General features: G+C 37.3%; 1 protein-coding gene across 1 annotated transcript in view; it reads left to right on the top strand.

The window, feature by feature from the left end:
• TNR (tenascin R) overlaps positions 1 to 13,326 on the top strand; it is a 207,845-nt gene that overhangs the window by 134,216 nt on the left and 60,303 nt on the right. Inside the window, exons 7-8 of the mRNA XM_058178365.1 lie at positions 2,992 to 3,261; positions 7,588 to 7,773. Of these exons, the coding sequence (XP_058034348.1) occupies positions 2,992 to 3,261; positions 7,588 to 7,773 (456 nt within the window). The remainder of the gene's footprint in view (positions 1 to 2,991; positions 3,262 to 7,587; positions 7,774 to 13,326) is intronic.

Raw genomic sequence — 13,326 nt, 5'->3', positions numbered from 1 at the left:
TGTGTTGGCTTTTTTAGCAGCTGCTGCACACTGCTGGCTCATATCTAAATGGTTGTCCACTAGGACTCCAAGATCCCTCTCACAATTACTATTATTGAGCAAGGTACCACATATAAGGTACCTGTGCATTTATTTATTTTTTGCCTAAATGTAGGACCTTACTTTTTTCACTGTTGAATTTCATTTTGTTAGATAGCGCCCAATGTTCAAATCTGTCAAGATCCTTCTGTATCTTGAGCCTATCTTCTGGAGTGTTGGCTATTCCTGCCAGCTTGGTGTCATCTGCAAATTTGATGAGTTCCCCATCTATCCCCTCGTCCAAGTCATTGATGAAGATGTTGAAGAGTACTGGGCCTAAAACAGAGCCTTGGGGTACTCCACTGCATACTTCCCTCCATGTGGATGTAGTTCCGTTGAGGACTACACATTGAGTGCAGTTGGTCAGTCAGTTACAAATCCATCTGGTGATGGTGCTGTCTAACCCACATTTTTCTATTTTATCTAGTAGTAGATTATGGTCTACTTTATCAAATGCTTTACTGAAGTCCAAGTAAATTATATCGACAGCATTCCTCTTGTCTACTAATTTTGTCACTTTGTCAAAGAATGCAATAGGATTAGTCTGGCATGATCTGTTTTTGACAAACCCATGTTGGCTTTTGGTTATTACTTTGTTTGCTTCTAGGTTTTCGGTGATTCGTGCTTGATTATCTTTTCCAGAATCTTCCCCAATATTGAGGTCAGGCTGATAGGTCTGTAGTTTCCTGGATCTGTTTTTTATTTCCTTTTTTGAAGATGGGAACTACATCAGCTCTTTTCCAGTCCTCTGGAAAATGTCTCTATATTCTCAATGAAAAATGATTAGAGGGAAATAAAAACAGTGGAATGAATCTAAGTTAAGAGCACACAAACTTCTTTTTCCCTTTACAGATATAGCAGTGTTTGAGAACTGCTTACAGGATGTATAAATCAATAGTCTCATTCTATTTGTATATTTTACAAAGTCAACTTATTGCCCCCAACAATCTGGGTCCTCATTTTACCTACCTGACTTATGTTTTGCAGTATGAGTAAGAATAAAGGAGCTTAAAATATGCTTGGTGTCAAGACAAGGCCAGCAACATGTCAGCAGGAGTTGACAGGACCTTCCAGGAATACTGTACAACTTGAGTGAAAAAAGACTCATAGAAATTAATTTTTTAGAGGAATGTCTCATATTAACACCTCAGTGTCTTTAGTGTTAGTTAGTAAGGATTGCAACCTTAAATGAAATTTACAGCTTCTCATGCAGAGTTGCTGTTCAAATTGTATCTCCAGCTTGAAAAGATTCTAACCCCAAACCAGTGGTTCATATACTGGTAAGAGTAATTCTGCTATGTCTATATATTCCCAATGAAAATGATTAGAGGGAAATAAAAACAGTGGAATGAATCTAAGTTATTTATTTATTTTTATTTATTTGTATCTCACCTTTATTATTTTTATAAACAACCCAAGGCATCGAAAATATCCAACACATCTTCCTCCTTTTACTTTCCCTAAAACGTGGGTGTTAAACTCACCGCATCACATTGCTGTCACATGAAATTTTGTGATTTTTTTTCCATTTGCAGAGCTGGGGTGGACGTGGCCTCCACATAACACATCTGGCCTGCAGGCCACCAGTTTGACACCCCTGCCCTACCACTACAATCCTGCAAGGTGGATTGAGTGAAAGAGAATTACTGGCCCAAAGTCACTCAGTTGTTTTTCATAGCTAAGGCAGGATTTGAACTCATAGTCTCCTGCTTTCTAGCCTGGTGCTTTAAACACTAGACCAAACTGGATCTTTCTATATATAAGTTGGCCTCCTTATTGTATGTGAAATTCTAAGTATAGTTCTAATGGATACAAATAGTTGGTGCTATTTGCCTTAACCAACAGAGGGTTTTTTTAAAAAAAAATCCTTTGTAACTGTGAGAGGATTGTAACAATTTCACACGGAATTCTTTCTTAACTTCCACGTCTTTACCTTCCTGTTTTTAATCTTTCTTGGCACCTTTGACCACTTTTTTTCCTTTTCTTTCATATACAAAATTTAGAATCACCAACCACACCTAAAAGTCCTTAGGTTTCAAGTAAGTTCCTTTGCTAATAAGAAGCCATAGTTCTCATATAAATACTTCTGCATTTATACATTGTAAAACACTACAGTGAATATATGCAGACTTTGGATAAGGATATGTCAGTCAGCATCAATCCAATTATTTCCCTGCTTACTTTAAATGAAGTATGAAGATTTTTGAATAAAAATCTAAATAATAATAAAAATAAAATAAATCTATCTGAATATACATTCTCTGAACCATTTTAAAGTAAAAGATGTGCAAGATTGCCACTGCTCTTTTTTTTCTTTTTACCCTAGTGAAGTTCCTCTGGAAATAAACTTGTCAATGAATATGGAGTGCTTCTTCTAATATTCAAAACCCCTTATTTCAACAATAATTTATATATTTAATATATAATTTATATTAAAACTATATATATACAGTTTTAAAATCTAATAAAGATTAATAAAGAACAGAAGTAGGAAACAAGGAAAGAAGGAAAGCAAAAAGCAAAAATGAAGAAAGAGAGAGAGAGAGAGAGAGAGAGAAAGAAAGAAAGAAAGAAAGAAAGAAAGAAAGAAAGAAAGAAAGAAAGAAAGAAAGAAAAAGAAAGAATAAAAAAGATAAAAATAGAAGAAACTTCTGATTTCCTTTGAGGCATGTATAAGTACAATTACAAAATTATCTCTTATTCTATGAACACCACAAACAGCTATTGGTAATAGCTTTTCTGTTATCTTTTCTTTCTAATCATCAAAACCACAAATTATAAATGCATTTTTCTGTTTCATGCAGAATGTTTATAAGGGGTTTCCACTCAGCCATAAATGTAGATTATTTTGTCCCTTTGATCAAAGAAATTAATTTCTTCTTTTCTATTTGTTCACGTACTTACTGTCTCCAGTAATTGATGGGCCAACCCAGATTTTGGTTCGTGATGTCTCTGACACTGTGGCCTTTGTTGAATGGTCTCCACCCCGAGCTAAAGTGGACTATATTCTACTGAAATATGGCCTAGAGAATGAAGAAGGGGGAAAGTCCACTTTCCGATTGCAGCCTCCATTGAGGCAATATTCCATGCAAGCTTTACGACCTGGCTCCCGGTATGAAGTCTCTATCTCTGCTGTCCGTGGTGCTAATGAGAGCGATGCTGCAATCAGCCACTTCGTAACAGGTAAGACCAAGCATTAGATGAATATTTCATTGCTGCAATGCTGGCCCTCTGCTTTCTCCCTCAGTACAGTAAGGAAGAGTCATAACTTAGTCTTATGGTATATTCTTTGCATTTAGAGGAATCGGGGTGGGGGTGGGGAAATGCTAGCATTTCTACCTAAAAAAATCTTTCAGGCTTATCAAAATCAACCTCTGCCTGAGATCTTGGAAAACTTATCTATTGAAATAAATGGATTATAAAATAGATAGATATAAACAGATAAATTAAAACATGTCCTTATGAAGGTAGGCTGTTACAGGATAGGCCTAAGGCTCCAAAGCTTTTGTCTTAAAGAGACAGTGTGAAACAGCATTCCAGGTTTTCTCCCCTTTTATTCCAACTACTGATAAGCAAAAGCAGTTTGCTTTCTTACATGAAATTACTCGCTTAATTTAATAATTCACTTAAATTACTTGCTTTGCAAGTACATTTGCAAGTGTAAGAATATTTTTTTTCTGAATTCTAACACCTCTATTCAACTTTAATCCTATATGTATGTGTGCGTGTGTGTTTGTGTGTTTGTGCATACAAGTAATGATACAAGCTTAACATTTGTTAATTTCAGGTCTGTCCCTGCACACTCGTAATTCTAGATTCAGAAAGAACTTACAATATTAATGGCAATTGGCTTTGGTTCAGCTGATGATCATTTGAGAATTATAACTTTAGAATTCATTTCTTTTCTCATTTTGCAAGCTCTTCCTCTTCCTGAAAAAGCTAATGAGCTTTGATCAGTGCAAATATTGCCTGAGCCTTATAAAGATCACTAGCCTGTTTCTGGATTGAAACCAACCATCCATCTTAACATATTGTCTAAATCTACCTTATCTGCCAGGTTTCAACTCCATTTCCAACTTTCTTTTTTTCAGAGTTCTTCACTGAACATTTTTAAGACTAACTCCTTTGCCAACCCATCTGCAGCCTTTCTTCTTTCTTTCTTCTTTCTTCTATGGGAATCTAATTGAACCTTTGCTCTTACCAGGAAAGTGAGCACAGTTTGTTCAGTTTGGAGTCTTGCATCAATGAATGGCTCCATAAAGAGCCAATGAGAAACTATAGGCAAAAGCAGGCTCAGCTCGCAGGCATGTGGCATCATTATTCTACAGGCATGCTAAGTACTTTGGCACTTACTGAATAGCCTCCTTTTGGTCCTCCCCCTTTCATCATACCAGCAGAGAAACACCATCCTGTCAACCTTTTTAGTTAGGAAAATAATGTGAAATTAAAAATCATTAATTCCAAAAGAAACCAGCTTACAAAGCAAGCGTAGGGAGAGAGGATAGAATATTGGGTTGAAAGAGAAGCATGACACTGGGAACTCTGACCACCCTCGTAATAAATGTATTGTACATTCTAGTATCATATTCAAGAACTTAGAACAGGTTTTTTTTTTAGTCAACACCATAGTCAGCAAGCAAGTTTAATTTACAACTCCATAAAGGAGGAAATGGAAAACAGAGCTTGGAACTGTTTTATGGCTTAGATATTGCCTGTCATAAAGATTTCAGATGGATACTACAGCTTTGTATCATCTCTATGATAATATTGTGCTGACTGTACTTAAGAGAAAGGGGAATGTGCATCTATCGATTTGCTGAGTTTTTCATTCCTAGATTTTCTTTGGTGAGATGTCATAATCAAAACAATAAATAAAATAGCAAAACCATTGCATGATGTATTTGCTACTCTTGTTTCACACAGTGCAGAATGTTCTTATTTTGCTTTCAGTACCCAGAATGTGGCATGGCAACCCTCAGAATGTTAGGGAAGGATACCACAAAATAATACATTTGGGTCAATTATTCTTCCACAAGGATGGCTGTTATTAATTTCTTTCAAAGATAGCTACAACTCTTCCAGACTGCTAACTTTTCCATCTCCAAACCACAGTGAATCCAATTTAAAATATACCCGAGGTAGAGCCAAGCTTTTTTTGATCCATGACTACTTTTAGATTTATTTGGATATCAGGATGTTTTAAGCATACAATATGTTTTCAAGTCAAAGTTCACAGAGAACTGCTGATCAATGAGCACTTGTACTTCTTGATCAATAACAGTGCATAAAGAATTGTCAATCAATGCTTGTATATTAGCCAGCACCTGAATGCCTTTCCATCTCCTCTTAGATGCAGGCCTAAATGCAATAGCAATAGCACTTAGACTTATATACCTCTTCACAGTGCTTTACAGCCCTCTCTAAGCAGTTTACAGAGCCAACCTCTTGGCCCCAACAATCTGGGTCCTCATTTTACCCACCTCAGAAGGATGGAAGGCTGAGTCAACCTTGAGCCTGGTGAGATTCGATCTGGCAAACTGCTGGCAGCCGGTGATCAGCAAAAGTAGCCTACAGTACTGGATTCTAACCACTGTGCCACTGTGGCAAATGAAAATCCTTTTCTCTTCTTCCCCATTTTGTTTTAAAAATGTTAGTATTTCCACATGATTCTGTGCATAGCAAAACTCTATTGCCTTTTTAATTTCTAACCTGGCATTCCAGTAGTTTTGCATTTCGGCTCTTTATCAGTTGATGGCAGCATGCTTCTATGACTGGATCCATGATTTGGGAGGTGGGACAAGCCAGGATGTACAAGGTGGAAAGAAGTTGCTATTTTTGAAACATTTTGTACCTTGACGGGGTGTTTTTCTCACCACAGACTGAAGGTAATAACACTGAGAGGCACTGAAATTCCTTATAATTGTAAATCCCTGATTATGTCACTGATCAATGGGAAACTCATACCATGCCAACTTCAACAGGAAGACCTCCACATCTTAACTCACTTTTCTTAAAATTACTGAAGACCTTTCTTTTGGTGTGGATTAAGGCATGTCAGCAGAACTAAAACCTCACCGAAGTCATATTTAACCTCTGCTACTTTTAATAAAATGAAATGCAACTACCATATCATATTCCAATCCATATCATCTTAGGTGTAAATCTCACACAGGAATGCAGAATTTGGATGTAGAATTTCACCTGTAGTTTTAATCTGTAACTCTTTTCTGTTCATCTTTAAAGCCTCTTGACCTTTTATTCCTGCTTCTGTTTCTCTTCTTTCTGCTATTTGCAATTCAGATTGGGCTCAAATTTATACAGTTCTGATACTGACCCTGCATATCATTTACTGAGGTTCCAGGAATACTTGTCAGCTCCACAATGAAAATGTACACAGATGAAAAGGAACCCAAACCTACACAAATATTTATGTATACAATTTGCATTTGGTTTTTCTGCCTATAGTTAGGTGATAATTGGGGCATATCCTGCAGCAATTTGTAATTGCTTATTTGTGAGTCAACAATCCAATTTAGGACTGCCACTGCTAAGACTGTGTAAAACCACAGTTTGTTTTTTGTGTACATAAATGGGGAGGCTAATGACATTATTTGAGGCCAGAAAAGAGGTAATTGGATCAAACAATTTAAGAACCACTGTTACAGGCAAAGCATGCATGGCTGATGCTTTTCAACCAGGTGCATATTTAAATGTGAAACATCATTGTTTCAGGTCCCTTGTGTATTCATATGAGATAGAAGGACATACCTCTAGAACCCTGAACCAAACAACAGTATTTCTTTTTTAAAATGTCAAAATGCAAAAATAGGAGCCTATCTGTCCTAGCAGATAGTCCGGGACCAAATAAGCTAAAGGGAAGATTCAGCTTAGTGCTGCTTCATATATAGCATTAGGCTCCTTTTAAATGTAACAGAAAGAATAAAACTCAGGGAGATAAGAATGCTGTTCACATAGCCACATTCAGATTCAATTTCTAAATCTAAAAGCTCAGAAAGATTTCTTGTTGCCTAAGACTGTACAGAATCAATTCTAATAACAAAGTCCTTTATTTCATAAAATTAAACTAGGCTTTAATTTGAAGCAAACTTATTTCATTTTAAACTCTGACTCCTTGGATTTTCCATATTTGGCTTCATTTTAAATGTAACAGATTTGACATCAACTGAAACATATATCTGTATCTGCACATAAATTAGATGATTGGCCAAAAAAATTTCTCCAAATTCTAATCATGAAATTCTTTGCCTGCTTTAATGTGTTACACAACTACATAGTTCTTATAGTTACCATTGTTGATACTTTATAATTAGCAATTCCTTTGTCTTTATGGTTCAATTTCTCTCTTCCTAGAGTAATAGCATGAAACCTAAATAACCTGTCCACCCGAATTGCTTTTGAAATGCATTTCCAAACATATTTTAATAGTATGAGATATATTTGGTGTGAATATAAAGGAATTGTATCGTGTGCTTTCTTTTTCTAATGCAGAAATTGATGCTCCGAAGAATTTACGCGTACTCTCTCGGACATCAGACAGCCTAGACCTTGAGTGGGACAATAGTGAGGCGGAAGTAGAAAACTTCAAAGTGGTATACAGTACCCTGGCTGGTGAGCAGTACCATGAAGTTTTGGTGCCACGCAATGCAGGTGCCACATCCAAAGCCACCCTCACTGGTAAGCCTTTGGACTAGTTGCAAGGACATTTTCTTTTTATTGCAGTGGAAAAACCTCGTAATTGCTTTTAACATGCATGTGTGGTTGCAGTATAATACCTTCGTTCTAGATCAGAGGTGTCAAACTTGCGGCCCACAGGCCAGATGTGTCATGTGCTAACCACGTCCACACCCGGTTTAGCGAAGCGGGGGAAAGTCACAATACGTCACGTGACAACACGAGTTCTCGAAGATTAGTATTTCATTTGTTTAAATCATTAGATTTATAGTCTACTTTTCTTCTAGGAACATAAGGAAGTATGTATTGCATTTCTTCATTTAATTATAAGCCAAGGGTAACAATCAGATAAGAGAAAGAGAATGACTGGACCAAAAGCACCCAGAGAACTGAGATTAGGACTTCAATCAGGCCTTTCAAGTCTTATCCAACAGATCAACCATTTATATCTGAACTTTGTTCTTATTGTAATGGCCTCAGAATGTGAAAAGCAGTTTGGGATGAAAGCCCATTGGTATTCTTATTGCCTTTGCAAAATAATGCCACTTTAAAGATTAGCATAGCATTTGGATGCTAGTCAACCTCCACACTTTTTATATTTTAAAATAAACTACTATTACACAACTCTCCTAAAGCTACAAAATAAAAGCCCCAGAAGGAAATAAAAAACAGAAAATACTGCAGCATCATATTTTAAACAGGAATGATTATTTTAAGATGTTCTTTCTGTATTGTGTTCAACCTATAGTGGCTCTTTTGTGCCTCAAAATCTTCATGAAGCTACCACAGCTTATTCAAAAGTTGAAAAAGTGTCTCCCTTTAACAAAGTTTTTTATAAGAAATACTTTCAATTGGTCAGTTTATTTGTAAAGGCTCCTGCTTTTCGCCTTTACCTTGGTCTCTTTATTAAAACAGGTTTTCTTCTGTGCACCCTGAAGCAGAAAATGGTACTACTGTTTCTCACCACTTTCCAGTTTTTCCTCCAAATAGAGTTTTTGAAGTACAGATGAGTCTAAGAACATAAAATAAATTTTCTTTAATGCCTCCTTAAATCAAGAGTGTGAATTTACCCTACTGGGCAGATTTTAAATTTTATTTTGTCTATCTCTGCTTCTTTTCCTACACAAATGCAGTATTTTCAATAAGATCCCAGTCTCTGTACCTGTTCTTGAAACAACCAAGTAGTTTTTATGCATTGCTGCCTTAAATAGATTCTTAATGAAAATTAACATCTATTTATCTGTTGAAGTTAATATTAGTGGCAAAGATGTCTCATAACCAAGAAAACTTCTTATTGTATGCCATTACAGTATCATCTAAATATTTATGAACTAAATGATCTGAGCCCTTGTCCACGGTGCGAGACCCCCAATGTCAAGAGCCCACCCCTCAATCCATTGCTTTTGTTACACCATGTGCTGCCTAAAAAATGCTCTGGGAAATTAAGGGTACAGGTGGGCAGAAAGGAACATAGATACACTGCTCACAAGGTTGCAGGTGGGTGACATTGAAAGGAAGATTCCAGATTGTGCCTTTATTGGGCAGTTACCTTTTTCATTCACAGAACTTCACCAAGGGTCCAAGTAGTATCTTCTTGCTTTGTAGCCCTCTTATGTTTTCCACATTCCTTTTCTTGTCTTACCATAGAAAATCTTTAAAAAAAAAAAAAAAAGCTTGGTCTTTTGATTGATAGCATGAAAAGCTTATTTGTCTGGAAATAGCTGCGGTGGGAGACCAACCACATACCTGAATAACTTCAGTTGAAATCAATAGGACTTCAAATGAAATCAATAGGACACTTGACTTTGAATTGTAGCTAGGGAAAAGGATGGATATGTTGTTCTTGTTCTCATTAAAACACCCTTGGACATCTACTGGTCAGACTAATGGCCATCTATTCCATCACACCCCAAGAATAACCCCCTTGATCACCAGCCTCCCAGGCAGGGTAGAGTGATAACAGCCCTCCCATGTTTTTAGCTTTTACCTTCTACACTGAAAAATGTATAGCCTCCAAAGAGGGAGGGGTAGATAGTATACTCTGTTCTGTACAATCCTTGCCTAAAAGAAGCAGCCCTCTTAAAATGAATTAAGTTGCTCAACCTTTGCTTTGGGGCCTAGCAAAATATACCTTTGTGAGCAAATCTTTTCATTTATAACAAGTGAGAATACTCAAAACAGGGCTGGAAGAGTGAAGGGGTACATAATTTTTCAGATATTTAGAGCACGTTTGAAAAAGAAGTAGCAATAGGAGCATTTCCAGATAAAGCTTAATATATAGGTTCATAAAACATATTCTGTTTCAAGTTTGCTTGAAGGGCCTCTGGTGGCTCAGCAGACTAAGCAGTCTGTTATTAACACAGCTGCTTGCAATTACTGCACGTTCAAGCCCCACCAGGCCCAGGGTTGACTCAGCCTTCCATCCTTTATAAGGTAGGTAAAAAGAAGACCCAGATTGTTGGGGGCAATAAAAGTTGACTTTGTATATAATATACAAATGGATGAAGACTATTACTTAACACAATGTAAACCGCCCTGAGTCTTTGGAGAAGGGCAGGATATAAATTCAAATTTTAAAAAAAAGTTCAAAGGAAAATACCTTAAATTCAGTGGTGAAATACCTTCGCTACCGATTCAGGAGTGTGAGCGCACACAGAGCCTTCTGCACATGCGCAGAGTGTCAAAAATGGGACATAATGACATCCCAGCGAGTAGGCGGAGCCTCCCACTGGCGGCACTAGCAGTTCACGCAGGGACCAAATAGATCCAACCAGATTTCATCACTGCTTAAGTTGTCTACATTGTGACAGAACTGATCTTTAAAAGCATCCTAAATGTTCCTTACACTTTTAGAATAAAAACTTGAAATGTTTCATATATTCTGGACATGGAGAATAATCGAAATATGAAATATGGTGACAATGCAAATATTTTTCTTAACATTTGGTGGGGCAGGGCTTGTCCACATTAGCTGAAATGTGCAGAAATTCTGGCATTATTTTTTTTAATAAAAACAGAAAATGTCTCCGAAAATTTTAATTGATAGAGCAGAAAATTATCTGATTTGATGCTGGGGTATTGGATCCAATTAAAAATTAGTCAGCATCTCTTAGTTTGAACATTCCAGCCATTGTTATAATAGATTCATTTGAAAGATTTCCTTCAGGAGGAAAGGTAACATAATAGCATCTTTCTCCTGTTTTCTTCCACAACAACCTCTGAGGTAGGCTGGGCTGAGAGAGAATTGGTCCAAAGCCATCCAGAAAAGTTTGGATGGACTTAAACCTGTTTTATTTCAGTGCCAGTCCAACATTTTAACAGCTGAAGCATGCTATATCAGTAAATGTTGCCAAACTTTCTGTATGATGGCAGTAAAAAAAGGACTATTGCCTGCTTCTTGAGCAGCAACTGAGAGTCCAGCAAGACCTCCAACCTGAGCACCAGTCCCAAGCAGGGAAATGAAACACCAATCAAGTCAAAGAAGGAAGTTTCCTAGTATTGGCAGGACCAGCCATGTCCCAAAGGTGCTTTTCCAAGAGGCAACTGGTTTTTAATTGAAGACATTTCACTTCTCATCCAAGAAGCTTCTTCAGCTCATTCTTCAGAGCTAAAGAAGCTTCTTGGATGAGAAGCAAAACATCTTCAAAGGAAAACCAGAAAGTCCAGTTGCCTCTTGAAAAAGCACCTTTGGGACAGCCATGATCTGGATGACTGAGAATCTCCATAGATAGGAGCATACATGGTCTGGCTATAGTTGAGCTTGCTCCTCCCTATCTAGAACTTTATAACCTTCAGGCCCTGGGATAACATCCTGACAGCATCATGGTTGAATAAGAGTCAAGAAATACAGATGAAGATAATCAATATACCAACACTGTATATGATCCCAAATCAAAGATGGCTATTTCCAGAATCCTCACGTTGTTGTTCAACAGGAGCATATTGAGCCCTGAGGCACCCTAAAAAGTCAAGGGCTTCAAGCTCAGTTTGCCACCCAACCAGAACCTATTGGAACCTGTTACAGAGAAAGGAGAAAAACCACCATAAAATTATGTTCCTCATTCGCACTTCTGCAATCAGCCTGTAGGATGCCATTGAATTGCAAGCTGCTGAGAGATCAAAGAGGGCCTGGATAGTAGCATCACCCCTAGCCAAGCCCTGTCAAAGGTCATCATTAAGCATAAGTAACGTCTCTTCCTACCATGTAGTCCCAACCTGAAATGCATTGAAATAATCTTATAAATATAGCATACATCTCGTGTGCTATACATACATTTTAACATAAACATAAAATCTCACTTAACATTTAACAAAAATGGTTTGTTTGTATGTGTGCATGCACATCCATGTAAAACCATCCGTACTAAAGTTCAACATCCCCAAAAGCAGCAAGCAGTATTTATTTATCTATATGATTCATTCCAGTGAGCCAATGATTGACTATGTGTTACACAGGCAACTTAGTGCTTAAGGGACAGCATTCATTCCTCACTGCTACCAATATTCAGCCATGTCTGAATATTGGTAGCAGCAGGCAGGGAATGTCCAACCAAGAAACTTTGTCCTAAAGTCTTGTGGGAGAAAGCAATTGCTCCCACAATTTATCATTTCCTTGTCGATGAAGAATCTCAGTCATCCAGGTAGAGTTGCCTGGAAGTTGACTCGTGGCAACTGGACTTGTTGGTTCAAAACATTTCACTGTATATCCAATTAGCTTCTTCAGACTGGCTGAAGAAGCTACTTGACAAACAGTGAAACATTACGAACCAACAAAACAGAAGTCCAGCTGCCACGATTCAACTTCCAGACATCATTTCCCTGACAAACATACTTTAAGGATGCTGGTTAATGGGAAAATTGAGCAACCACTGCAATTTTTTTTTAAAAAAAGTCAAGATTCAGAGAACAGATAATTTTCCAACCACCACTACTTGAAACAATTGCAGATTGAATTGATTCCTGAGCAAAACAAACTCTCAAGACACATTTTGTTTCCAGAATGTAATGTTTAAATTGGCTCTTTTGAGCTCAAAATAACTTGTACTCAAATTGTATTGCATACGCTTTATTTAATGTGCATTGGCCATGCTCTCTTTACTCAAATTTTACAGAATATGCAGATAGTCTTACTATCTTTATGCTTTTAGATTTTGATTTCTCAATAATTATACCATATGTTCCTCATGCAGAAAATCCAATTTTTTAAAACAAGAAAGTCTGCAGGTGTAGATAATCTTTTTTAAAAACTATTTTCTCTTTTCAAGGTTCCTCCTGCTGCTTTTGGCCTGATTAATTACCTCTTCTCTCCACTGCAACTAATGTGATTGGTCCCTAATTATTTTCAAAGGTTTCTTTAGAATGGAGGTGGGAGAACTGGAGGTGGGGAAAAAACATTCAATTTTATGTTTCTTCATTGTATTTTCCCCCCAAAAAATCTCCAAATAAGTGCAGCAGGAAGCCCTGCCGGTGCAGTGAGAGGCGGGGAGCCGCCAGCCTTCTCGGCTGAGGAGGAGGTTTCCCGACGGTAGCTGCCTCATTTCCACCTCAGCTTATACT

The sequence above is a fragment of the Ahaetulla prasina genome, chromosome 3 (assembly GCF_028640845.1).
Source record: "Ahaetulla prasina isolate Xishuangbanna chromosome 3, ASM2864084v1, whole genome shotgun sequence".
In the NCBI taxonomy this organism is placed as follows: domain Eukaryota; kingdom Metazoa; phylum Chordata; class Lepidosauria; order Squamata; family Colubridae; genus Ahaetulla; species Ahaetulla prasina.
This window is presented reverse-complemented; position numbering and strand designations above follow the sequence as displayed.